At 47.9% G+C, this 27,608-nt stretch overlaps 1 protein-coding gene across 12 annotated transcripts in view; it reads left to right on the top strand.

Annotated features, from left to right (window-relative positions):
- The window catches only part of CAMK2G (calcium/calmodulin dependent protein kinase II gamma), a 78,135-nt gene that overhangs the window by 45,022 nt on the left and 5,505 nt on the right, over positions 1–27,608 (top strand). For 5 of the 12 annotated variants that reach the window (XM_047072987.1, XM_047072984.1, XM_047072979.1 and 2 more), the window contains 12 exons: positions 1,492–1,564; positions 1,708–1,810; positions 2,242–2,325; positions 2,772–2,866; positions 3,487–3,609; positions 7,176–7,259; positions 7,487–7,529; positions 12,134–12,177; positions 21,822–21,890; positions 23,022–23,066; positions 24,912–24,960; positions 26,175–26,288. In XM_047072987.1, the coding sequence (XP_046928943.1) occupies positions 1,492–1,564; positions 1,708–1,810; positions 2,242–2,325; positions 2,772–2,866; positions 3,487–3,609; positions 7,176–7,259; positions 7,487–7,529; positions 12,134–12,177; positions 21,822–21,890; positions 23,022–23,066; positions 24,912–24,960; positions 26,175–26,288 (926 nt within the window). The remainder of the gene's footprint in view (positions 1–1,491; positions 1,565–1,707; positions 1,811–2,241; positions 2,326–2,771; positions 2,867–3,486; positions 3,610–7,175; positions 7,260–7,486; positions 7,530–12,133; positions 12,178–21,821; positions 21,891–23,021; positions 23,067–24,911; positions 24,961–26,174; positions 26,289–27,608) is intronic. The other 7 variants (XM_047072982.1, XM_047072989.1, XM_047072981.1 and 4 more) reach the window with 4 other exon arrangements.

The raw sequence follows: 27,608 nt of genomic DNA, 5'->3' as shown, positions 1-27,608 counted from the left end.
CCAGATGTCCCCTGTGGGCAAAATCATCCCCCACTTTTCACCATTGCTCTAGATCACCAATGCTCTCTGCCAGGAGTTTGACTGCAAGTGTGGCAGGATATTTTGGAAGGTGGATGGCCTGATTCAAGAAATAGCAGTTGCAGTGCCTGGCTGGCTCCAGTGATAAAGCATGAGACTCTTGAGGTCTCAGGGTCATGTATTCAAGCCCCACGTTGAGTACAAGCCCCATGTTGGGCGTGGACCTTATTTTAAAAAAAAGAAAAGAAAGAAAAGAAATAGTAGGTGAAGGTGACTCTGGGTTAGTTTGTTTTTTTTCTGTGGAAAATCATCACCAGAAATGTTCCTCAGTTGCCCTGTTTGGAACCTTCTTAAGCACATCGTTTCTTTTTTTTTTTTTAATTTTACTTTTTTAATTTACATCCAAATTTGTTAGCATATAGTGCAACGATGATTTCATAAGTAGATTCCTTAATGCCCCTTACCCATTTAGCCCATCCCCCCTCCCACAACCCCTCCAGTAACCCTCTATTTGTTCTCTATATTTAAGAGTCTCTTCTGTTTTGTCCCCCTCCGTGTTTTTATATTATTTTTGCTTCCCTTCCCTTATGTTCATCTGTTTTGTGTCTAAAAGTCCTCATATGAGTGAAGTCATATGATATTTGTCTTTCTCTGACTAATTTCACTTAGCATAATGCCTGCTAGTTCCATCCACGTGGTTGCAAATGGCAAGATTTCATTCTTTTTGATTGCTGAATAATACTCCATTGTATATGTATACCACATCTTCTTTATCCATTCATCCATCAATGGACATTTGATGTCCATCTTTTCATACTTTAGGTATTGTTGATAGTGCTGCTATAAACATTGGGGTGCAAGTGTCCCTTCGAAACAGCACACCTGTATCCCTTGGATAAATGCCCAGTAGTTAAGCACATCATTTCTTAAAGGTGTCTGCGTCCTGGGTTTTATCTTTATAGTCTGTGTGCTACCAAGCACAGTGCCTGTAGGTTGTCAATAAATGTTTAAATGAGTGAGTGTACCTCCAACAAAACAACTTAGGTATAGTTGTACTAGCTTTCCTAAGATGCCACCACAAGTCTCTTCTCCGAGAACAGAGTTTCTATAGGGGGAGAAAAGAAGGAAGGGATTGGATGGTCTCTCTTTCTCAGGAGTGTCCCCAATTTCCTGGAAATGGACTGGTTGTATTGGGCCTTTGCAGTCTAGGGAGGCCTGGTGGACTCTGTTCTGGTCTGTCCTCTGCCATTATCTAGTGGGAATCCCTGGACAAACCTGTTAATATGCCTGGACCTCAGTTTCTTCTGTAAAATAGGTTGAACTAGATGATGTCCAGAGTCCAAGGTTTTAGCTATTGTTCAGTGATTCCCTGTGAATCTGTAACCCAGACTTACATGCTTTAATCTGTAGTGTGTGGTCGTGGATGAGTAGTTTAACCCTGCACTGACATTTCTTTTCCTTGTGCTTTTACAGCCACTGTATACATCAGATCCTGGAGAGTGTTAACCACATCCACCAGCATGACATCGTCCACCGGGACCTGAAGGTACTACCCAGGCTCCCCCTTTGCCTTCTGCTTGTGAAGCATAGGCGCCACCTGGTGCCAGGGTGTGGTACTGCGAGGACCCAAACAAGGCTTCCTCAGGGCCAGAGGGTGGGTGCCTCATAAGGTTTTTTTTCCTTATACAGCCTGAAAACCTGCTGCTGGCGAGTAAATGCAAGGGTGCCGCCGTCAAGCTGGCTGATTTTGGCCTAGCCATTGAAGTACAGGGAGAGCAGCAGGCTTGGTTTGGTAAGAGTGACCCTGTCTTCCTGGAATGTGGCCCCCGCCCTTCCTCCTCTTCCTGATCTGCTTTCCTCTTTCAGAACTAGAAGCCAGACCCTTAATGGTCCTGGTCTCCTCAGAGACTGGAGAAGGGGGAGGGTACAGAGCGTCCCCCTGGCCCTACGTGACTCAGTACAGTGAGTCTAGCTGTTGTCAGCACAGCATTCTTGCTGCCTCTGGGGAGGAATGGGACCTCCTGGTAGGCACACGGAGTTGCCCTCTGATTTTTATTCTGGGCACTACAAGAAACCCAGCCTGCCATCTCTTGCTGCCCACGTGCTGAGAGCTTATGTAGCAAAAGCAGCAGGAATGAGAAGGGACTCGGGGGAAATTGCTGATGTGGTTTTAATGAGAGAGAAAGTGGGTTCAGTGTGCCTCTGCCCTCTCTTCTGCTACAGGTTTTGCTGGCACCCCGGGTTACTTGTCCCCTGAGGTCTTGAGGAAAGATCCCTACGGAAAACCTGTGGATATCTGGGCCTGCGGTAAGCCCATTCCACACTCTCAGCTTTTTGATGTTAAGGGCCCTCAACTTCCAGTGATGGTGAGAAAGAGGCATCGCTATTCCTCGTGGGCCCCACAAGTGTCTGGTGTGTGTGAAATCACGGTGTTTGCTCTAGTGCCCCTGGGATGGCTGTTCTCATCACTCGCTCCTCCCCAAATACTTCCTGGATTATACTGCATCCTTCCTGAAGAGGGATTTACGCACGCCTTAGAGGATGGCTTATGCCTAAAGAAATCCCTGATGTGGGCGGTGACACTGGGAGCGAAGGATAGCAGGAGGGGGCTAGTGGCACAGCATTATCGTCTGCCATCCACTTCCACCTCTGATATAACCTTGACTTTCTGCGTGGCTGAGCCCTGTGTGGCTTTTCTTGGTTCCTCAGTGAAGTAGGTGAGTGACCCCGATGACCTGTGTTCTGTCTCGTAGGGGTCATCCTGTATATCCTCCTGGTGGGATACCCTCCCTTCTGGGATGAGGATCAGCACAAGTTGTATCAGCAGATCAAGGCTGGGGCCTATGATGTAAGGACTGGTTTGTTCATGACCCTCGGGCTCTGTCCACAGGAGGGGACATGTTTAGTATGTCATGGGATATGGGGAGTGTCTGGGGACTTTGAGGACCCAAGGATGGGCATACAGGTCTCAATTCCTGCCACACCCTATCCCAGGAACAACTTTTTTGCACAGCCTTTCTTGGTAGTTATAAAATTGAGGAGCGCATGGAAGCTCTTTGATCCGTTATTTGCAGAGAATGGCCTGAGAGGTGTGATGTGGTACATAACATAGGGACAAGAAGTGTCATGGCTCCTTCCACTGCAGTGCAGCCTTGGGCACATTGTTGAGCCACTGTTTCTTTCTAGTAAGGAAAAAGATGGGGTTGAACCAGAAGATGGGATTGCTGGAATCCCCTTCCCACTCTGATCTGATATCCTGGCATTCTAACCATGATTCTATCTTCCTCTCCTAGTGTTTAAGTTTTGACACAGGTGCTGGGATGCCCCAGGGCTTCTCCATCTCTCTGCCAGGGAGGTTTAGATAGCACAGAATATCCCATTTATAGGAGTTGGAACGAAGACAGAGCCTCCCTTTCAGAGTGTGGGGCTCACAGATTTCATATGTCTCCTTTCCCTCTTCCTGCTTAGTTCCCATCACCAGAGTGGGACACGGTGACTCCTGAAGCCAAGAACTTAATCAACCAGATGCTGACCATAAACCCTGCGAAGCGCATCACAGCTGACCAGGCTCTCAAGCATCCATGGGTCTGCGTAAGTGTCTTCGCCTGGGGTGGAGGATCTCAGAGATGTCAGCCCTCAATATGCCCTTAGTACTCTCCTCACCCTCCTTTTTATGAACAGAGAATAATTCTGGGCCCTGAGCAAAGACCCAGCAGAGAGGGAGGGGGACTGGGTGGGGCCCAGGAGGGATTCAAGGAGGCAGTGGCCTAATTGGCTTCAACCTGTCTCTCCCCCACTTACTTGTCAGGTGTGATTTAGTTCTGATCTTGAATGAAAGCTTAGGTTGACCCTTGCAGACTCTAGAGAGTTGATGGTAGAAAGCAGCTGGCACAACCCAAAGTGAATTACCAAGCTTAGGGTGCATATTCAGCTCTCAGCTGTCACACAACTCTAATGGAAATGTGACCAAGACCCAACAAATAAACAAAAGAACATCTTGAAGTTCAGTCATAAAGCTAGGAGAGCCTCCAGGCTGTCAATGTGGATCAACATATTCTTTTTCCATGAACACTTCTATAAAGCTGAAATCTGTTTTTTTTTAATATTTTTTAATTTTTATTTACTTTTGAGAGAGAGAGAGTGCAAGTGAAAGCGGGGGAGGGGAGGAGAGAGAGGGATACACAGAATCCAAAGAAGGCTCCAGGCTCTGAGCTGTCAGTACAGAGCCCGATGCGGGGCTCGAACCCACAAGCCGTGAGATCATGACCCGAGCCCAAGTTGGACGCTCAACTGATTGAGCCACTCAGGCACTCCTGAAATCTGTTTTCAAACAAAGAAGAGGATCTGGCACAGTTAGGCCTCCTGACAACCATGGTGCATTTATGTATTTGCTTTTCCTGTGTTTACTGAGTGCCTCTTCAGTGCCAGTCACTGTGTGGGTACTGAAGATAAAAAGATGAGTAAAGCATGGTCCCTTCCCCCCAGAGATCTTAAAAATTATCTGGGGACGTAGGCACTCAAACAGCAGCCATTCTGCAATGTGACAAGTACATAAAAAAATCTAATGAGTGCACAGGAACTCTTGTTATCTGGTGAGTAGTGAGGTTACTGAAGGCTGCATGGAGGAGGTGACCTCTGTCCTGGTTCTTGACAGCTGGCTGGGAGTTCCTCAGGATAACAACCTGAAGACAGAGGTTAGCATGGGCCAGGGTGAAAGGCCATGGGAAATTGTGGCAAGTTTAAAGAATGTTAAGTAGTTTGGTTGTAGATGAAGATATGCCTACAAAAATGCAAGAGAACAAGGCCAAAAAGATTCCATGACATACAAGTCTCTGCCTAATGAGTTTGGATTTTATTCTGAGAGCACAGGGAACCATTTAAGGGATTTAAAGAGGGAACGAAGGGGCGTCTGGCTGGCTTGGTCAGTGGAGCATGTGACTCTTGATCTCAGGGCTGTAAGTTCAAGATCTATGTCGGGTGTAGAGATTGCTTAGAAAAAAATAAAATCTGAAGACAATAAGTTACAAAAAAATAAAGAGGCAATGAAGTACACAGTTAATAAAGGTCACTTTGGAAGCTTTGTAGAAAATGAAATTGAAGAAGAAAGGAGGCTGGGGCAGAGAGCTCAGGAAGCTGTCGTAATTGTCTAAGCAAGACCAGATGAGGTCTTAGCTAAGGGTAATGATAGGAGACTGAGTGGTGTGGCAAAGAGTGGACAGATTTGGGAGATATTTGGTAGACAGAATCAAAAGGACTTAGTGACCAGTTGGATTTAGGGAGTGAAGGAGAGAGGTATCTATGGGGACTGCCAGATTTTGAGTTGGTAATAAGCAGAGGTTTGTACCATTCACTGATTCAGAGGAAACCCAGAGGAAGAGCCAGTTTGTGAGAAAAGATGATGATGTTAGTTTTATACATATCGAGTGTGGTGTCTGGGGACCTCTAGGCGGAGACATCAGATGGGTGGTTAGAAATGTGGTTCCAAAGATTAGAAAAGAAGTTAAAAATTGGAAATGTGGGTTGCAGTCATTTCTGTGTGGGTGGTGTTGAAATAAATGGGATTGTTTCTATGCTGATCGAATTCCTATTATGGCTTGTATTTGCTTCGGTAAGAAAAGAGATGGCCACTGAACACCAGCAAGTAAAGACACAGTTAGAGGAGCCAGCAAAGAGGGCTGGGAATGAGAACTTCTGTGGCCGAAGGAGGTTCAGGAGCAGGAGATCCTAAGAAACGAGGTCTCAATAAGGGATGGTCTGCCACAGAGAGTCCATGATAAAGATGGAGAAGAATCCATATACTCTGACCAATCAGAAGCCATTGTTTCATTATTTCACTGACAGAGGCAGTGGAGTGAGAAACTGAACCCTTTCTTCAGTGAGGGAAGAGGGAATGAGGGTGAGGAGAGAAAGAATTGGTACTGTATACCGAAGATGATGAGTCAGGGGAGTTTTATATTTTTGTTTAAGGAGAGGCTTGAGTATAATGTATAGAGACGAATATAGTCTAAAATAAAGGATTAAAAATATTGACTAATTGAAGAAGCAAAGGTTGGGCTAGTAAAAAGAGGTTGAAATCAGATGAAAATCACTTTGTGGATGGGGGTCTGAAGTTGAAGGAGTTCTTGTGTGATGATCTCTCATTTCTCTTTGTGGAAAAATTTATGCTTTGGAGGAGGAAGTGAAGTTATAAGACTCAGGAAAGGGAAGAGGAGGTTGGCAGACTTGCTTTGGGAACCAGGAAAAGGAGTGGGCCAGGGATGAGGGGAAGGATTGTGGGGCAGCCCCATGGAGGGGCACCAGGCTGCATGTTGTGGGATTTATTTTTCTAGCAGACTAGCCAAGACAGCAACAGCAAAGGGAGGAGGGGGGCAGTGAGCAACTTAAAACAGATACTCAAGAACTGGGGATTATACTATGTCCTGGGAGTCATTCTCATAGGCCCCACCCTCCACCATCCTATATAACTCAGTAGCTCCTGAGGGCATCACTCTATTAAAATACTACATAATAATTGATGCTTGTATTGATGACCCTGAGTCATCAAGGAAATCATTGTAAATCATCATAATTGTAAATCATTTCCAGTGGACTCTTTAAGGAGGAAGGAAGTTAGCAGTGATACACTGAAGAGAAATTACCATCCAAAATGATGAAAAGAATTGATACTTCAGTGAAGACCCTTAGCTTCTCAGATCAGCTTTCAGGTCCTTGTGGGGGTGTGATGAGAGGGGCTCTTGGAAGGGATGAACATTCTCTGTAGAGAGCAGGAACACTGCCTGTTCTCTCACTGCTCAGGAGTGCAGTACGTGCTCAGCCAGCAGTTGCTGAAGGAGTTACTGCATGAGGATCACAACACACAGGATACTCTCTTCCATTCCGTAGCCTCCCATTTCCCAAGGAAGAGGAGAGTGCTGTCTCATGCACCCTCCTCATCTAGCATCAGTTATCAGTGATGTTTTCATGTTCGGATTTTTGTCCTTATATAACCTTGAGTTCGGGATAGTGCTTTTGTTGTAAAAGCATTTCACATCTATGACCTCATTTTATCTTCAGATCAACTCAGGGGTGGCTGAGCACAGAGCCAACAGTGCTAGGACTAGGGTGAGGGGCAGAGGACCTGGCAGGAGGGCTCACAGGCCTGTCTGTTTGGGTTCCAGCAACGATCCACGGTGGCGTCCATGATGCATCGTCAAGAGACTGTGGAGTGCTTGCGCAAGTTCAATGCACGGAGAAAACTGAAGGTGAGTCTTGCCTTTCCAGGCTGCCAGGACAGGACAAAAGCCTGTCCTAACCCATCAAAAAGGAAGCTCCCCTTCTGGCTGGAGCTGAGCTGTGAAAGTTGTACATGTTGGGAAGCCCCAAAGACCTGAGGCCTTGAGGCTCTGGACAGCAGCTGCCCTCTGCCTGAGACCAGGCTATGCTTTTCGAGAGTTCCAGCTGAATTGACAGGCCCTTCTTCTTTCCCCAGGGTGCCATCCTCACGACCATGCTTGTCTCCAGAAACTTCTCAGGTATGTTTTCCCAGCCGTGCACTTTAATTTCACTGAGGTGAGTGGGTCAGAACAGGGTGTTGCCATCCCAGTGGTGGGTGTCTCAGGCAATATCTTGACCAATATGAAGATGACCCTGTTTTGAGGGGCTGCTGCTGCTGGGTCCTATTACATGAGATTCTGGGGGACTTCTCTTGGGTTCACATTTACGAATTCTATTCCCTAAACCCTCCCAAAGAGTAAACTGCCCAGCCTCCCATTTACCTTGTCCCTGGGGATTCTTATTTAATTCTCTAAAGACTCTTAGCACTTTAAGCTTTTAGCCAGTCACTAGGGTATTGGACAATGTGCTGGGGAAAAGAAAGAGATGAGATGTAGTGAATCTTCTCAATCACCACCATTAATTTGCCTACTGGGACCATCTCTACTTTATTGTGTCTAAGTAGGGATGACTAATAGAAATTTTTCCAGATGCTTAAACATTTTGTAGAGACGGTGCTTAAAATATGCTCTGTGATACTAGTTGTGTAAAAGTAAAGAAATAGAGACCAGCAGGATGAAGGGAAAGCAACTTGCTTAAATTTGCCTGAGAAATTGGGATAGTTGGGACCAGTAATTTGTAAATCACACTTGGCATGTCTTTTTAAGATGCAAGACACTCCACCCCACCCCAACCCAACCCCATCATTGTTTGCCCTCAGTGGGGAAGCCCAGTGGCTTTCTGTGAGGAAAAGGTTAATGTCAGAACTTAACTGAAGAAAGAAGGTCTCTTCCCAGCTTGCCTTTTCCCCTCCGGCCTCCACAGCCTCGCAACCCCCAGCCCCACTGTTTTGGCTGAAGACCCTTTCTCTTGTTCTCATAGCAAGATTCCTTCCCTTGCTTTCCTGTGCTGACGTGGAGACAGAGTTGTGTGGCAGCACTTGTGTAGACAGCCACTCTGGGCCAGGGTTGCCCTCTTGATCAGGAGGGGCTTGTCTGTGCTGATTCAGGATAACCTAAGGGCCCTGAGTCTGAGGATACTGCAGATGGGAAGTCCTGGGTCTTCATGAGCTCTACCCAAGTGAGAACCTGGGGTCAGGACCGGAAAGTGAACCAGGGAAGTGTCCCACCTCAGGCCCATCCCCTGTGTTGCTGGTTTGGGACTCATTCTTATGTAGCTATCCATAAGGGGAAGACTTTGGTTCTGGATTCAACTCTCACAAATGAGAGCAGGACAGCACAGCTTGGCTGCCTCCAACAGAGATGGACCTGTAGTTCCACATCAGGCTTCTTGTCTTCCAATTACTTGAAGCTTCTACTTTCTCAGTGTGAGAGCTTTCTGGAGGACAGTCAAGGGCATTTCTGTGCTGACCTAGAATGGTGATCTATTGTCTCTCCGAGTAGAAGAAATGTGAAGACAGGCCACTGCGTTTCTTCTAGACCAGGAAATCAGTAGCATGTGCCCTGTCCCAAGGCCTCCACATCAACCTCCCTCCCCCATCCCATTTCAGAAAATTGGTATCCTGGTTTCAGGAAATTGGTCTCTCTGTTAGGACAAAGTACTTTCACTCATCCCTAAAGAGCCTCCTGTCCTTGCTGCCCAGACCTTGTTAGCCTTTGAGCTCACTTTGCCCTGGGTCAGAGGAGACCCAAAAAAGTGCTGCAAGCACTCCAGTATGACTCTGGGACATCTGGGGATAGAGCCTGTCTCTAAAAGCTGCTGCAGAAAATGGTGTCAGCAGGTATAATCAAGAAGGAAGGGCACCTGTGTGTTTTTTTGGGCATGAACTAGGCCATTTTCTGAGTTTACCCCAAATAGGGGGTGCAGCTTAGCCCTAGACTCTAGCAGGTTAGCTAATAGTGGAATCAGGGCTTCTAGAATGTATTGCTTCAGCAGCCTTTGTTTTCTTTCTTGAGGCTCATTTCTTGGGCATCTTCACCCTCAGAATACTGAAATACAGGCTGAGAAAAGCTGGCTACCTCCCTTGAAGAGGGCAAGCAACCCGTGTCTCTAAGGAGCTAGAGGAATAAGAGAGGGATAGGCAGCTAGGGCCCATCAGTGAACTGAGCTGCACAAGGGCCATGCACCCGCCCCGGCCCCGAGTGCCAGTGTCCCTCCTGTTTGGAATATGGCCAGAGGAAAAGGGCTCTCTGATAATATCCTCATGTAAATCCCCTAAGGAGGGAAGGTCTGAAGGTGAGGCTCAGTTTCCTCAACAGCCTCAAGCGAGGGCCCGGCTGCCTCAGAAAGGACACCATCTCTCACCGATTCAGGCTTTAGACCCTCGCCTGAGGTGCTTATGGGACAGGTGCTGGAGCTGTGGTAATCCCCACACCCTGACCGAACCCAGTCCTCTCAGATCCCCAGACTGCTGCAGGGCTGGCTGCACCTGCTCATCAGCCTGCCCCTGGCGCCTTCGCTCCCCCAGCTCGGCTGGCTTGGCCACGCCGCCTGGGCCTTGCTGTGCGTGGGCGGCCAGCGGTTCCCGCGCCTCGTGCTGGGGCATGCTCGCTGCTGACTGGCCCCTGTGGCTTTGCGGCAGCTCTGTGCACTGAGAGATTGTATCCCCTCAGTTGGCAGGCAGAGCTCCGCCCCCGCCTCGCCTGCCGCGAGCGCCGCCGGCCTGGCCGGGCAAGGTACGTGGCATGAGTCCCCCGACCGCCTGCCTCGGCTCCCTGCCACCCCACCAGGAGGGCCAGCATGCCAGGCCCACTCACCAGGGAGGCGAGTCCCATGCTTGCGGGCTGAGATGGGCATGCCGGACGGACCACCTAACTTGGCATCTGCGAGCGCATTGGTGTCACAGAGCCCCCTAACCAGCCGTGCATGCTGGGCGCTTGCCAACTCTCAGGAGGCAATAGCCTGGGGACGTGGAGCTGGGCAGCAGGAGGCTTTCCTCCAGACGGCCGAGAGCCTGGCCTGCCTGAGGGCGAAGGCCAGCGGGAGCCCCCAGAGACAGTCCCGGGCATGGCTGGAGCTGCCCAATGCTAGAACTAGGCTTTGTCAGCACTGTTGGCAGACCCCACAGAGGAAGCCATGCCTCTCAAAATTGTGAAGTCTGGCATTTGCAGGCCTCCAGGTCTGAAAGGCTATAGAGTGCAGAAGCTGTAGAGAGAGCCATCCCTGGTTTTGGATGATAGCCCTGCCACATCCTGAACAAGTCATGTCAGCCCTCCCAGCCTTAGTTTCCTCATTTCTCCGGTGGTGATAATAAATCACGTGGCGATGATTCCGATCATGTATGTCGAAGGCTTTCAACCCTGCCTATATAGGACAGCTTGTAAAACACCCTGATGCCGACACCCCCCACCCCAGACAAATAAAATCAGAATCCTAGGCAGGGGATAGGCATAATGATTTTTTTAAGCTCCCCAAGTGATTCTAATGGGCAGCCAGGGTTGAAAACTCTGGTGTATACAAAGCACTTAACACAGTAGGTGGTCGGGCATAGTAGTAAACACATAAAAAATAAATAAATTTTAAGTCGCCCCCGCATGGAGATAGGACCATAGGCCACTTCTGGGACGTCAGAATTCTTGTGATGGAGAGATCCCTAGTCTTAGATGGGACCCAACTAGGGTAGGAATGGCCACTTGAAGGGAAGAATGGCAGCAGTAACAGTGACAATGGTTTACACTTAGTGAGTACTTGCTATGTGTCAAGGACTCTGCTTAGTGCTTTTCATGCATGGCCCCATTAGATCCTCACCACTGTCCTGTGACCTAGGCCCTATTTTATCCCATTTTATAGATGAAGAAACTGAAGTTCAGGGAGGTTAACTCACTCAAGGTCATACAGGTAGCAACCGGGAGAGCCAGTTGTCATGGTGGATCAGACAGCTGATTCCATCCCCCTGTGCCTCCCAGACTCTGCCATCCATTGTCTGCTACCTTCCTGTGGCCTTGGTGACCAGCAGGCATCACCAGCCTTCCTACACGAAGCTCATCAGCCTTGAGCCTCATCCTGTGCCTGGCTAGAATCTGTTTAATATCTCATTATTCTGCCCACTCCTTCCTGCTCAGTGGGTCCAGAGAGTAGACTGAGGAAAGAGGGGCAGATAGAACCCAGTAAGCCTGGTAAGGACCTGCCCAGTCAAGGCTTCAACCCCCTGGCAAAACCCTCCTGTAGGTGGTCCTGGTCTCTGTGTCTGTGTCTGTCTGTCCTCACGTCTGGTCTCCTTTGTGAACTGTGACACTCTTGTTTCTTAAGAGCTCTTAGGAGATGTCTTGCATCCTTCCAGCTTGGCCGTTCTGAGGAATTTCATGGCATCTAAGGACGGAGCCCTCACCTTTCACCCTGGCACTCTGCTTCCAGACCTGGGTGAAGTTGTTGAAGGCAGAGTTCCTAGTACCCCAGGCAGCTCCAGTATTGAATGTGGTTTCTCCTCCTAAGTGCAGTGTGTCCCTGTTTCTGCTGAGCCCACTTCCGTGGCAGAAGAGATCCCAGGGTGCCACCCTGAGGGTCTGACGCAGCTTGAGATGCCCTTCTTGCTTTGAGGCTACCAGGAGGGCCCTTTTCCAGGGGCTTCAGGAGACTCCTGGCCCCCTTGTCAGACACAGCGGACTCTTGCGGATCCGGCTGCCAGACTTCAGGTTAGGGAGAGAGTACAATGCAGGAGACTTGATTTTCCTTTTTGTTTTCACAGCTGCCAAAAGCCTACTGAACAAGAAGTCGGACGGTGGTGTCAAGGTAGGTGTCTCCACCCCTCTGGCCTGAGACTGGTCTCTCTCCCAATGTCTCTATGGGGGGTTCTTGGCACTTTGTTCCTCCTTTCCCAGAAACCCTCCTATCCTTGCTTTTCTGCTTTAAAACCGGAAACCTTTGTGCTCAGAACAGCAGGTTCCATTGGCCTGAGAGGGCAGGAGGAAGATGTGTTTCTTTTGACCCTAGTTTGATCATGAAGACTCAGAGGAAGTGATCTAAATTATAATTTACTAGAGCTGAATCCTGAACCTGACTACAGACACATGCCTCATCTCTATGGCTTGACTCTCAGGGGTTTTTTTTTAGGTCATTTGGGTCAGTCTTCTCATTTTCTTTTTCTTTTTAGAGTGCAGATCCTTTTTAACAAATGAAAGCAAAGTTTGCCTGGTTAACTCAGGGTACCAGGGCTTGGAACTGGAAGCCACTATCCTTTTAGTTTTTTGTCCTTATCTCCAAAGCACTTCCAGAACCCAGCTCAAATACCGCTAAGTGAAAGTGTCTTATACTCTCTTGAGGCATAGCCTCCTCAGAAACAGATGAAGGACATGGTGTATCACAGCTTGTTCCCATTTAGGGAGCTTTCCCTACGGGATTGTGGCAAAAGAACAGGGGCCCCCAGGGACCAGCAGAAAGCCCTAGTGGGAGTGGCTGCTTGGGAAAGGTGGAAGAGAGGTGGCTAGAGGTCTTCACAGGTCCCAGAGTGTTCTGTAAATGTTTGGGGGCAGAACAGGTCCTGGGGCTGGGGCAGGAGTTCATACTATCCTGAAGCCTACCAATTTACACAATAGGGTATTTCAAACTATGAAATTATCCAAACTGTTAAATTCCAACAAAAGTTTAAATTGGGCCTTTCCACTGGATCTTATGTCCCCGCTGAGATATATATGTGTGCCCCGTTTCCCTCCCCCTCCACTTCTTCTTTTTCATTCTCTGCATGCCTGCTTCTGTGTACTTCTGCCCCAAGGAGGGGAGCTTGGGCTCCACACACACCTGCTGACATAGAGTGGGGGGTGACCAGCAGTCCCCCAGTTATAGGGACATGAACTGGATGGGTGGAGCCAAGTTAAGAAAAGGTAGAAGGTTTAGTTGGAGAGAAAGTTTGCATATTTCTGTCTGGGAAAGAAGCTAGAATCAATTGTTCTTTACAAAGTATTTAATAAGTACCTATCAGAGGCCCAGTGCTGTACTCAATTCTAGGGGCACACAAGAGATAGAAGGGGTGATGTAGTTTTCATCTAGCTTTGAGAAGTTGCAAAGTTAATAGAATAGGAAAATGGACATACCTGAAATCAGCTAGGCACTGAATGGTATTGATTCTGGACCCTGCATTGCATGGTTCAGTCCAAGAAGCTTCTGGGCAAAAGCTTATTGGAGAAAGCTTAAAGGATGTAGGAAGACTGGAACCCAGTCACTGATTGCCTCTAGTGAATGGGATTGGTGGTGAGGACAGGGTGGAAAGACATATCTTTCGTTTTTTAGTTTGTACACGTGTATTTTTCCTTAAAATGAAAAGGCATTCCTTCTATAACTTAAAAACAACAAAGTAATTGTATGGGTTCTGTCATGCATATTGATGTTCTCTGCTCAACTGGAACATGGGGTTTGTGGTAGAAGGATATCTAAAATACAGCTGGACTGGTCTGGTTGGGCAGAGGGATTAGAGGTTTGTGTGTCAGACCACAGGAAATATAGGCCACTGAGCAGGGAAGCTACAGCAAGAGCTATGCTTTCAAAAGATTTGGCTAAGGGTATAAGGATGAATAGAAGAGGGTGGAAACTAGACACAGAGGTATCAATTAGAATAATCTGGGCATAGAGTGAAGAAAAGGTGATTAGAAATAGAAAGAGCTAATATTGAAAATACTTAACTACCAGAAGAGCACAGGCACCAACTAATCAGAATAGGCACTGCCTAGGGGCACCTGGGTGGCTTAGTTGGTAAAGCATCTGACTTTGGCTCAGGTCATGATCTTGCAGTTCACGAGTTCGACACCTGAATTGGGCTCTGTGCTGACAGCTCAGAGCCTGGAGCCTGCTTCAGACTCTGTGTCTCCCTCTCTCTCTGCCCCTCCCCCACTCGCACTCTGTTTCTCTCTCAAAAATAAACAAATATTAAGAATAGGCAGTGCCTGTAGATAATTGGTCCAGCTGTATCCAAGAATGGGAGGCTGTGATTAGAGGTTGGCTGCCCCAACTTCAAAGGAAGTTGACACTGAATACGTTAAAAAGGACCCATCAAAGATAATGTCAGAGTTCCTTGAAGGTTGGAAGAATTGGTAGTAACTCTGCTAAAAATGGGAGTAATTGTGAAGGAATGCCCATTTTGATGGCCAGAGTTTTATTTTGACCACACTGAGATTGAGAGACAGGTGAAGATCTGGGTGGAGAGGACTTTTAAGGTGCTGGGAAGTACCTGGGGTAGCCCAGGGAAGAGGTCAGTACTGGACCTGCAGATAGGGCTCATATGAGTGAATCACAGGAGTTCACTCATTCAGCCAAATTCCATGCTTCAGGAACTGGGAAGATAACACCATAATCCACTCTGTAAGGTGTTCAGAGTTGGAGAGAGACAGAGAAACCAGCGGTGCCCATGTAGTCTGGTAAGGTCTATGAGGGAGGTGTATATAGGGCAGGTGCTGGGGGAGCAGAGGCCAGCATCTGAGCCAAAACAGGAAATCTTCCTGAAGGAGATGGCCCATGACCTGAGTTTGAAGGACTCCTTTGATCTTGCTAGGTTGAAGTGGGCAGGAGATGGGGGGGATATTCCAGGCAGAGGAAATAGCACAAGATGTATAGGTTTGAAATAGTGTGGTGATTCTGGGAACTTCAGTAGCTCTGAAAGCCTGAAGGAAAAAGTGATTGCACGACGTAGGACCTGAAATAAAGCAGTAACAGCCGAGGTGGTAGTAAAAAGATGGATAAAGGAGACATTGAAGGACAGGTTTCTGATGGAACTTTCTAGATGGCTGCCTCCAAGGATGAGTGTTAGGCATAGCCTTGTAATATTAGCTTAAGGAGCTAATTAAAAAAATACAGATTCCAGGATCCACCCTGGAATTCAGATTCAGGAAGCTTTGGGTGGGAGGTGGAATCTGAATTTAATAATACTCCCCTTCTCCCATATGAATCTAAAGCGCATGAAGGTTTAAAAGTTCAGTAAATGCATATTTTCAGAGCTATCTGTCATTGAGAGGCTGGAAGAAGAGGAATCATCAAAGGAGACAGAAAACACAGAAGAGGTGGGAGAAGAACATATGTGTACAACATTGTCTGACCTTACAGAGCACTGAGAAGGAGGAGGGCTAGGCAAAAAAAAAAAAAAAAAAAAAAAAAAAAAATCGTTAAATAAATTGCCTTAAATGAGAACGTATGTGGGGAACCCAGTGCCTGATCCTGCTATGTGCTCAGTACATGAGTTTTGTGCTTGAGAGAAGACTTTGAATATAGTAGCTGGATCAGAGGCAAAGATGCAAATGTTTAAGAAAGGAATAATCATCCAAAATTAAATGGCCAGCAACAAGTTGAGGAAAATATTCACAGCAGGTATGATGGGAAGGGTTAATATTATTTTTATACAAAAAAGCTTTCTCTAACAAATAAGAATCCCCCCTAAAATCCAGTAAATAAGTGGTCAGAGAAGATGCACTGACAACCCCATAAAGAGGAGGTAGAACTGGTTAATAAATGTGGATGTTTAGCCTTGCTAGTAACAAAGAAATGCAGGTTGAAATGAGGTGCCATTTTTTGACTCTTAAGTTTGTGATAGTAGCATAAATAACAGTGGCCCTTTCTGAAACAGTCTGCATGTCAAAAGCCATAAAAATGTTCCTGCTGTTTTTACCCTTTAATTTTACTTCTGGGAATTTGTCCTAAAGAAATTCAAGGAGCGCCTGGCTGGCTCAGCTGGTAGAGCAGTAGAGCGTGTGACTCTTGATCTCAGGGTTGTGAGTTTGAGCCCCATGCTGGGTGGAGAGATGACTAAAAAAATTAAATAAACTTTAGAAAAAAAATAATTCAAAATAAAAAAACTGAAAGCAGAAGGATGTTCAACATGACATTTGTAATTGAAAAAATTGGAGACAATTTCAAAAGTCAATAAGATAATGACCAAATAATTACAAGAAATCCATTTACTAGACTTTTACAAAGTTATTAATTTTCATGACTATATAATGTTTTATATTAAGTAAAAAAAAAGGATATAAAGCAATTCGTACACTATCATCTAAATTTTGTTTGAAAAAATGATATGTTTTTGATTATATTTGGTATATATCATGTGGATAGAAAAGGAACTGGAAGAAACCCCATGAAGTATTAATAGTAACTTCACTGGATGATGGGAATTTGGGAAACTTTTATTTTATATATTTTTCTATGTTTTCTACCTTTTTTACCTAGACCGTGCATTACTTTGATAATCAGAGTAAAAATCAAAATACTGTTTGTTTCAAAAAGTAAGGCATCAACTTGTATGTAGCTTATAATGATGTTTTTTTTAATTGTGTAAGAAAAAAGACTAGCAAGACAAATAGGATTAGGTGGGTTTTTTTCCTTCTTTGTTTTCCAAGTTGCTTATAATATGGCTACAGACCTTTTAGAATCAGGAACATGTATATAACAATGAATGGCGTGGCTGGATGGAAGTACTGGCAAAGGCAGAGGGGAGGGCAATGCAAGATGTGTGGGGTTCTACTTTTCTGGACTCTCTTGAAGGTCAAGGTCACCACATGTGTATATGAGGGAGGCCTATGAAGTTGCTCAAAAGATGCTGACCTGTGAGCATCCTGGGCTCTTGTAGACCCACCTTTCTTTCCCAGCTTCCCCTTCCCAATTCCTGGTGTTTAAGGTCTGTAGAGAGGTTTGTTTCTCACTGTCCAGAAGTTTTCACAAGATGCTGAGCTATTAGCATTGGTTTGAGCATCGACTCTTTTTGAATTTAGGGACCCCAGGTTCTGGTTAGACTTATTTCATAGGGGTATAGGGACCCAGGGTCTGTAGAAGAATGACAGCCACTTATGAGGACAAGACTCTGGGGGGGGGGGCACAAACTCTCAGATCCTGAGAGGCCTCTAGTTGAGGACTAGCCCCAAGGCCAGAATGGCCATCCAGTTTTAAAAAAAATAAAGGAACAAAAGAAAAAAACAAGGGATATAGCCATTTCCTTAAGTACTGTTTGGATATTTAAGTATGGAAAGTAGGTTTGAACCCTTTTCTGATTTCAAATTTTAAATATTTAATTTTTAAATAAAAGTGAGATGTGATTCTTTAAAAATGATCTGGTATTGAAACAATGCTGCAGTGTGCTGGTTGAGAGGAGCTCAACTATACATGGTTGAGGGCAAAGCCCTGAAAGGATGGAGAGAGGAACTGGAAGAAGTCTACTAACCCAGTAGAAACTAGCCCTTGGGTAGAAGAGGATTATCTTCGGTTTTCCTGCAGGACAGTTTAGGAAAAAGAGAGGCAGCTGGAATTGAGAACTTACTCCCCGTTAGGTGAAGCAGACACTAGAAAGTGCTCTACCTAAGGTGAAGTCCAGGTGAAAGCTTGACAGCATGTTCCTGAAAATCACGAGAACCAAGATTAGGCCTGGTCAGTGTCCCTGCAGTTTTCACTCCAGTGATTCTGGGCAAGTTAGAAACCTGTGCTCTGCTTTAGCCTGGGGAGAAACCAGTGTCCACAAACCCAGTTCAACTCAGCAAAAGTTTGTTGATCATATGCTAACTTTTAAGGCATTTTGCTAGGCACAGAGGAGATTAAAAAGATGGACCTTCCCTCACATTGTAAACACTCTAGTTGGATAAAAGGATAAGTATGGATGTAGCGCACCTTCCTCTTTTTGAGGAATAATTTTGGAAGTAAAATCTCATTTTGGGGCATAAATGAAAGACTAATGCAAAAGAAGTCCAATTAGGGGTTTCTGACTGGCTCAGTCAGTAGAGCATGCAACTCTTGATCTCAGGATCGTGAGTTTGAGCCCCACATTGGGCACAGAGATGATTTTTTAAAAAAAAGAAGAAGAGGGGCCCCTGGGTGGCTCAGTCAGTTAAGAGTCCAACTCTTGGTTTCGGCTCAGGTCATGATCTCACGGTGTGTGAGTTCGAGGCCTGCGTCGGGCTCCGTGCTGACAGCACAGAGCCTGCTTGGGATTCTCTCTCTCCCTCTCCCTCTGCCCCTGCCCCGCTCACTCACTCTGTCTCTCTCTCAAAAATAAATAAATAAAACTTAAAAAAATTTTTTTTTAATTTAAAATAAATTAAAAAAAGAAGCAGAAGCTGCCCAATTATATTTAGGCTTTCTTTTCCTTTAGATGTAATTTTCAATTCTTTTCAATACTTGTAGTCCCTTTCTTTTCAATTTAATACCGTCCTGAAGATGTCTTCTAAAGTAGAATGCAGGCTCTTGAGGAAAGGAGCATTTATCTGACATGTTCACTGTGCCTAGAATAGTAGTCAGACAACAGATAGGACATGTTCCAAGGGTACTTCTGTCTCCCAGCAAGCTAATTATAAAGTGCTTTCACCTTTTAGACACAGCCTTCTGAGATGTACTTTCAGTGTTCCATGTGGTCTTTATGTTTATGCTCTTGTTTCACATCTGAGCATAAAGTCCATGAGCAGCTGGCTGAGGGCTAAAGAATCACTGCTTTCAACATTCCCCCTGGTTCACATCTTGATGTCTTTGTCATCACCGCACTTTTAATCACCAGCACTCCTATTTTCCCATTTCCCACTAATTCCAAAATGCAGTGAGATACTGTAGTCTTATAAATGAGCATGGCCACACTGACAAAGAAAGGGATGCTACCAATTCACTGTTTACCAGATGATTTTCAAAAGCTCAACATTTTTATCTGAAAAGCAGTATAGGGGTGCGGCAAAAAACAAACAAACAAAAAAACTAGGTTCAGAAGTATAATGTCTCTAAAGCTGAGGATGGCCCCGAGTGGCTTTTGCTGTTTACCTGGTAGCTGCTTGCCCAAATTTTGGGCAGACCTAGTAATGAGAGAAAATAAATAACCTTATAGGAGAGCCAGCCTTGTAAGCCCAAACCTATCAATTTGCAGCAAAATGTTACCTTCATAAACTTGTGAGTTAATCTCTTCACAAAGCTCTGAGCAATGCTGAGACATTTTAGAATATACTAAATCTGTGTTTGTGAACCTGACAGCAAAGGAGGTCTTCTCCCAGGGTCTGGAGGGATTTGTGTGCCTGGTGGTCTAGGTGCTGTTTTAATCCTTCTGGTGCTGGGCTCCAGGTCTCCTTCTTCCACTCTTTCCTCCTGAGGCAGAGCCCGCGCTGCTGCACTAACCTGCGGCGTCTCTGTGCTTCTCTTCTTACCTCCTCTTTCCCCTTCTCTTTCCCTTTCGCTGTGGTGTGTCCAGAAAAGGAAGTCGAGTTCCAGCGTGCACCTAATGGTGAGCCTTGCCTGCCCACCCATCTGCCTCCTCCATGCTGCCTGCGTGCCCGCCTGCCAGCCACGCAAACCCATTCTGCCATGTGCGTGTGCTTCACTCATCCTCACTGCATGTCTGTGCTGTGTGGGCAAGTGTGGCCTGTCCTGCCAAGCAGGGGCCATTGCCCAAGTTTTCCCGGTGACCTAAAAAATGGGCATCGGAATGTATGGTATGGCACCCCCTGCTGCAGAGCTTGGACTGCCTCCAGCAGCCCAGGGCAGGAAGTGAAGCTAGGAGGGGCTCGGAGCCAGGTGGCAGTCACAGGGAGAGACCCTCACTCGCTATTGCTCAGGAGGAGAGGCCCTGCTCACTGGGGCCTCCTGCTACAGACTGGCAGCTGGTGGGCATCTGTGTGGTGGGCAGAGGACCTGGTTGTAGGCTTACAGCCCTGAGCCTTACTGTCAGCCTTTTCCCCTATGCAAGTGCCCATTAACAGGCTGTGCCCAACATTTCATCCTTCCCCACCCACCCCTCAGGAGGAGCAGCTGAAAGAATCCAGAGAACGTACCTTTCTTTCTCATGGGACACAGGCCACCAAGGGGAGGGAGCACAGCAGCCTGAATTGTTATGAAACCATCCATTAAAGCCAGAGGTCGGTCCACCTGGGTGACATCTCAGCCTTCTGCAGATATGGCAGGCTTAAGGGCACCCTGGAGTTCTTGCTCCCTGCCAAGATCTCTGTCTCAGCTAGGCTTTGCAGGGAGGGCAGCCTTATCCAATGAGTCCCAAACAGGTCAGACTTAGTAGCTGAGCTAGGGGGGTGGGGAATAGAAGAGAGCAGAGTTTATGTGAGTTTAGACCCACGTCCTGACTATTCCTGGGACCCTTCTTTTCCAGCCTGCAGAATTCAGTGGAGTCTGGTAGTACTTGGTACCTGGCTTAAGGTTCCATGCCTAGCACTGGGTTTGGGGACATGTCAGCCATTGACAGCAAGCTAGGGTTGGATGCCTTCAGGTCTGGTCTAAGGAGCCATAAAAGAAGCCTCCAGTCAAGAAGTAGGACAGTCTTGCTAGCTTTCTGTGTGTGTCCTAGGAAGGAAGAAGCACATCCTAACTGCCAACGTGTCCTCATTTGTGCCCTGCACAGAGATGGTAGCTACATGTTTGTCTCTCTGTCTTTTGAAGAACATGCAGGCATCAGGCTGCTCTTTGGTGGCCACTGGCTCCACTGGGACTCCCAGTGATACTGAGTACATTGGTGAGGGTATCATAAGAAGCAGAGGGGATTGTAAGAGGCAAAAGAGCCTCTTATAGATATGGCTCCCCCACCCCGGAGATCAGCCTCCTTCCTTCCTCACCATCCTCCCCCACCTTCCTTGCTGTGCCATTCAGTATAACATTTCAAAAGGCAAGGAGATATCCCAGTGGTCTGCTGCTGTTAGGAATGTTGGCCCGCTAGGCAGCCTACTCTCCCGGGGGCTGGGTTCTGGGACCATAGCCACAGCCACCCACCCTGGATTCACCTGCCCTGCCTTGGAGTTCTGCTCTCACTCCCAGTTGTGCAAATCCAAGATTTATCAGGCAGAAAATATATCTGTGCCAACTGCATAGCCTTGTCTCTGCTCCCTGGGGGCAGTGGGTGCATTCTGTATCCAAAGTCACATTCCCCCCCCTTTCCTCTAGGCGAGGAAATCTCGCCACCATCTTCTAGGTGAGGTTTTTTTTTTCTCTTCATGTTCCTCCTCTTTTCAGATCAGGCTCCGAGCTGATGTTTTAAGGGAAAGGAAATGCAGGTGGCAGGTTGAAAGGGCAGCAGGAGACTGCCCACAGATAGGGGCCCCAGAGTTTCTGAATTTTGTTCTGCTCTCTTATAAACCACCCTTCTTTTTCCCTGTAAAATAAGAAGATCCTGAATTTCTTTGAGCGAAGTATGATTGTGCAGTGATGTGGCATCTGACATAGGCAGAGATTTCTGGAGAGATGCTTTAAAACAAGCCTCAGGGCTAATCCCACCTTAAGGATGCTTCCAGAGCTAGGTCTCTGGGCCTCTCCCAATACTCCCCTCCTCGGATTGATCATCTCTCCGACCATTGCTCCCATCCACATAGTATTATGGAGGCCACCTCAGGCCTAGCTCCTCCGGGCCAGGCCGGGGGGCAAGGGAGGTCTGGGAGTCGAACCTGAGCAGCTTTGGTAACTCTAGAGGAACTAAACCATCTGTTTTCTTGTCTCAGCCACAGAGCAACAACAAAAACAGTCTCGTAAGCCCAGCCCAAGAGCCCGCGCCCTTGCAGACGGCCATGGTACCTCCTGACTACGGCTTCTCCGCCCCTGCCCCTGGCTGCCTCCCGCTCCTTCTCCCTTCCTCTTCTTGCCCTCCCTCCCAGGCCTCTTGGCCCTTTCCTTCTAGTCCCTATAGAGCAGGCTGCTTTGTGTACTGCCCTGTGGGCCCCTTCCCCTCATTGTCCCGTGTGGCCATGCTCCTTCCTGCACCGCACAACTGCTGCTCCTGCTCCTTTCGCTTTTGGGGGGGAAGAGTGGTCAGGGCTCTCAGCTAAACCTCTCAGCCCCAGGCTGGGCCCCCATGGGTCTGCTGTGGGAGCCGGGAAGGTGAGTGGCTTATAAAAGAAGAGGGTAGGAGCTTTCTTCGGACCTGCACATCGGTTCTTAGAGGCTCCTTGTAAAATCTGCCTCGGCTTCTCCTTTGCAAAGCTTTGAACAAGAAGGAGGGCTGGGGTCCCTTACCTCTGGATGGTGCTGAGGTCTCTGAGTTCCTGGAGAGCCCCGTGCTGGGGGCACTGTGTGCTCCCAGAGCACCTTCTGCTAGTGGTGGCTAACTAGAGAGTTAGCATGGGGGGTGACTGGGAGAGAAGGAGGGATAATTGTGCCTGCAGACCCGGACCCTTGTGCTGCCTTATGGCACAACAGGGACAGGAACTCTGGGGAAAGGTGGTAAAGCAAGCAGCTCTCTGGGCTCAGCTTGCTGAGGGGCCATCCTGGGTCTTTCTGGGAGACCTTAGTCTACTCTCCCTGTGTCCCTTCCTCCTACATACTCCTTGATGAATGCTGTTGGCAGCGCCTGGCCTGGACCCTCAGCCCCACAGCTCCTCCAGTGTACCTGTCCCGTGGGAAAGAACACTCAGATCTAGCAGGAATCAAGGAATCAGGGACAGAGGCCCTTGACCTCTCAGCTTCCCTGGTACCTGCTTTTGTTAAGTGCCAGGCCTCTCCTTCTTTCTCAGCCAGTGCTGTCCCCTAAATCTGTGGTTTCCCAGCTGTCTGGGACCCAGTTGAGCCAGGATATTTTGTCTTGTGGGAATGGCTGGTGGGCAGGCCTCAGTGGTCATCATAGGGTCTGTGATGGGATAAGGATAGGGTCCCTAAGGATAGGTCTGTCCTGAGGTCAAGAGGGTAATTTTCATCTTCTCTCACAGGAGCCACAAACCACCGTGGTGCACAATGCTACAGATGGGATCAAGGTGAGTGGCTCCTGAGCTGGTCTCCTGCTTTATGGATCAGCAGGAAACAGATGGGCTGGATCACAGGGTCTATGGGTCCTGCAGATGGCAGATGACAGGCCACACCTCGAGGCCACAGTATGTGTGGAGTCCAGGCTGGGAATACCGTGCATCTGTTTGTTTCCTGGACAGCAGTATACTTCAAGCTCTATAGTCAGGCAGGCCTGGGTTTGAATCTGGGGCCACTGTCACTCTGGTGCTCTGCACTTCAATTTGCTTCTCTGTAAATTGAGGATAATAATAATTAAATCTTACTCCATGACTTGTGAGGCTTAAATGGCAGCAATTAGCTAGAAAAACGGAGGAGAGTATAACCAGACCCTTAGAACATCCTCCATTGCCTCCCCCACTATGCTCTCAGTAACTTTGTCTTATTTTCACTACTCATGACAAGATAAAAATCTCTCTCCACAGGTGTGGGGGAGGCAGATAATAAACCAAAAACCAAATAAGTAAGATAAAATCCAGTAGTGGTAAATGCTATGAAGAAAATGATACAAAGTAAAAAAAGGGGGGGTGAACAAGGCCTTTAATTAAGTGGTCAGGGAAGGACTTCCCTCAAGAGGTGATTTTTGAGCTAAAAACTAAACAATAGGAAGGAGACAGCTGGGCTGACTCTGGAGCAGAATGCCCTAGACAGGCAGGCTGCAAGTGTAGGAGCTTAGCATGTATACAGAACAGAGGAAACGAAGCAGAGCCTAGAGCATGGAGCCAGGGGAGAGTGGCATTGGGCGGTGGGGGGGGGGGGGGGGAGGGAGGCGGGGGGGGGGATGCGGGTGGCACAGGGAAGAGGGAAGGGAGTGGCGGGGGCAGGGGGAAGGGGGGCAGGGTGATGATGTTGGAGAAGCAGGCAGGCCTGCTTCGTAGGACTTCATAGTAGTTTGCATTTTATTCCAGCAGTCAGGAGAAGCTATTGGAGGTTCTTAGCAGGAGAGTCATATAGTCTAATTTACACTTTGAAAAGCCCCTCTGGCTGTGTTATGGGCAAGAGCTTTAGGGAGGTAGGCAAGTATGGATGCAGGGGGCCCAGGAAGCTATTGTAGTTCAGGTCCCAGATGTTGGTAACTTGGAATCAAATAGTAGCTGTGCATTTAAAGAGAAGGGGTAGGGGTGCCAGGCTGGCTGGCTCAGTTGGTGAAGCATGTGACTCTTGATCTTGGGGTAGTGAGTTCGAGTCCCATATTGGGTGTAGAGTTACTTAAACATAAAATCTTTTTTTAAAAAAATGAAGAGTTAAGAGACAGGACTTACTTTGGAGGTAGAACTAAGAGATTTGAATTTAGATTGGATAATTAAGATATAAGAGAAAGAGGGGTGCCTGGGTGGCTCAGTTGGTTAAGCTTCCTACTTGATTTCAGCTCAGGTCATGATCTCAGGGTTTGTGAGTTCAAGCCCCGCATCGGGCTCTGTGCTGACAGCTCAGAGCCTGCTTGGGATTCTCTCTCTCCTCTCTCACCGCCCCTCTCTACTTGTGCGCGCGCCCTCTCTCTCTCTCTCTCTCAAAATAAATGAATAAACATTTAAAAAAAATAGAAAGCAAAGATTCAACCTAGAATCAAACCTAGAAGGTGACTGTAGGTTTTAACAACAAGATAGATATTGTCATTTACTGAGTTGGGGAAGACTTGGGAGGGGATCTGGGAACCCAAGGTGTTATAAAAGTCAGATGGCAAGGGTGAAAATAGAACTTCCTATGATTCTTCCTTGCACCTCCTGCAGGAGCACATACTCTGCTTCTGTTTTGCTCAGTTTCTCTGGTTTCCAAGGGCCTGAGTGTTATAGAAACATGTTCTTTTTGGCCTACAGGGCTCCACAGAGAGCTGCAACACCACCACAGAAGATGAAGACCTCAAAGGTAGGTGCTGGCAGGGTCGGGAAGGGACCCTAGCAGTGTCCCTGGTACCTTGGCTCCAGTGGGGCACCTGTCTTGTCTGTCCCCAGAACTGAGAATGGTGACTCCTTAGACTCTAGGAGAGGGCTTGGCATAAGAGCTACTCTCTGTGGGTTGTGAGGTCCCTGTCTGGCCTGGCTGGGCTAGGCAAGAGGCTTCTCTTTTTTGACCCCAGGTCTGGAATAGCTAACCTAGAGTTTTTCCTAAGCCTTTCCAGGGCCAGGGCTCAGAGAACTGTTCCTGTTGCTGATAATGATGTGACATCGCTGTACAGGGACATCCTGAGCCCCTGCAGAAGTAGCCCTTAAATATAGTGAGTCATTAGTAGGGTGACCAATGGTCCCAATTTCCCTAGGACTGAGGTGATTCCCAGAATGTGGAACTTTCAGTTTTAAAACTAGAACGGTCCTGGGCACATTGGGATCAGTCACTCTCATCACAAAGTCTTGACATGAATGATGGAGCCAGAACCACATTTGGCCATATCCAGGTGGTCCTGTGAGGACCACCACCCTAAGCTTGGGCCTGGCCAGGAGGGCCAGGGGGTGTGGGAGGGTGTGGCAGGCCAGACCCCTGGGAATCTCTGCCCTGCTCTTTGGTTTGGCCTCCTGGAATTGTTCCCTTTGCCACAGTAAGTGGCCTGAGGCCAGGCTCTCAGAAAAGATGGAGAAATGCTGCAGGACAGAGCTAAGAGAACACACACAGGAGCAGTAAGGGGGCAATAAACCTTTGGGAACGAAAAAAAAAATAGAGAGCATAAATGTATAAAGCAATAAACAACAGTACCTCTAGGGCTGCTGGGATTAAGGCCAGAGCAATTCAGTTCTGGTGATGCTGGTGGAGTCAGTGGCTCCTTCACTGCTGGGCTCTTGACCTTGTAGCCTAGCGCCCTAGAACATCTTCCCTGGGAGCAGGGGTCCTTGTACAGTCTGTTTGAAGGCTCCTCTGTAAGCCACAAGCCCAAGTCTGTGCACCTTCCCGGGGCTCTCAGCTGGGAGGCCTCTCTGGCAGAGGCGGCAGCGTGGGATGTGGTCCAGTGTCCACAGCAGCCCGAGGCGTTGCCTTGCCCCGGCTCTGCAGTGCCACGGGCTTGGGTCCTGTCTGGCTTGCTCGCTCACCTGCCTTGTTCTGTTTGTTTTGGCTGCTCTGCCTTGCCCTGCCCTGCCCTGGCTGGCTAGCTGCCCCGCTCCGCACTGGGAATGGCAGCTCGGTGCCTGAAGGACGGAGCTCCCGGGACAGAACAGCCCCCTCTGCAGGCATGCAGCCCCAGCCTTCTCTCTGCTCCTCAGCCAGTAAGTGTGAGGGAGGCACAATCTGGCTTCTGTCTCCCTGGCTCGTCCTGAAGCCCCTCAGGGATCCCCCCCAGAGCTGTCAGCCCAGCCCAGCTATCTGTCTTAGTAAGCTTGGGGAGCTCGGCCTCTGCTGGGTGGGGGAGCTGATTGGAGGTGCTGTTAATACCAGGCAGGGGCCCCTGGGACCAGGGCCCAAAGACAAAGAAGAGTGGGTGGAAGAACATGGCATTGTGGGAAGAAATAGAAAGCCACTGGGATATTCAGTGGGCCTTGCCTCAGCAACGAGCCAGGAAGAAAGGCTGAGTCAGAAATCAGGTCAAAGGTGGTGGGAGCGGGGATGATGGTGAAATTGCCATAAGCCAAGAACCGTGTTGGGATTTGGTGTTTCCTGAGGCTCAGCACATCATATTAAGAGCATGAGGCTTGGGGTGAGACAGACCTGAGTTTAAATCCCAGCTTCAAAATGTGTGAAGTAGCTTAAATCTCCCAGAGCCTCAGCTTCTTTATCTGTATAATGGGAATAAAATAGCACCTACCTGATAGCACTGTTATGAAAATAAATGAGATAGTAGAATGTCTTGATATGATGCCTTGCTAGATTAATGGTAGCTCATATTTTTATTTTAAGTTGTGTCTGTGTAGAGGATGCCTTTGTCTGCTTCTTTTCCTTCTATTATCTGTCCTTTTAAAGTTTCTAAACACAATCCTCTTCACCCTTAGGGCCCCAGTCAGGTCCTGCAAATGGGTTTGGTGGGTTGGAGAGGGGGTGTGTATGAGTGTGTGTGTGTGTGTGTGTGTGTGTGTGTGTGTGTGTGTGTGTTCACATACCTGCTTGCCTCTAGAAAGTGGATGCAGCTCGTTTGTTCCCCTAAGATGCTGCTTACTCACCTGGAGCTGCCTCCGTGACAGTACTGGTGGCTATGGGGCCACCACCTGGCTGTATCTTTGGCTGCACTGCCCTCTCCCAGCTGTGCCTCTTGGCTGTGCTGTTCTAATGCTCGCATTTGTCTTGCAGCCTCTCGCTCCTGTGAGGAAAGGCTTGTGGCCTGGGCCAGCCCGGGGCTCTGGTCAGGGTTGGCCTGAGCTCAGCCTGAGCCCTCTCTTACCCTGGTGGCCTCTGCTGATAGTGGCGCTCCCTGTCAGTGAGCTGCCTGTGAGTGTAGGATGCCACCAAAAGTCCCTTGGCTTTGGATAGGGTGGAGGTGGGGGGCTCTTTGGGCACCAGTTCTGCCTGCTGTCATTCTGAACCTTGTCTCAGTTTTCTTGGGGGACGCATCCTGGCATGAGAGCTGGTACGAGATTTAGAGCTATTCTAAGGCT

The sequence above is a fragment of the Lynx rufus genome, unplaced genomic scaffold (genome assembly GCF_022079265.1).
Source record: "Lynx rufus isolate CCGP_SWC_20201006 ecotype Redwood Valley unplaced genomic scaffold, mLynRuf1.p SCAF_11, whole genome shotgun sequence".
Classification (NCBI taxonomy): domain Eukaryota; kingdom Metazoa; phylum Chordata; class Mammalia; order Carnivora; family Felidae; genus Lynx; species Lynx rufus.
The sequence above is the reverse complement of the archived record's forward strand: the minus strand, read 5'-3'. Positions and strand labels throughout refer to the sequence as shown.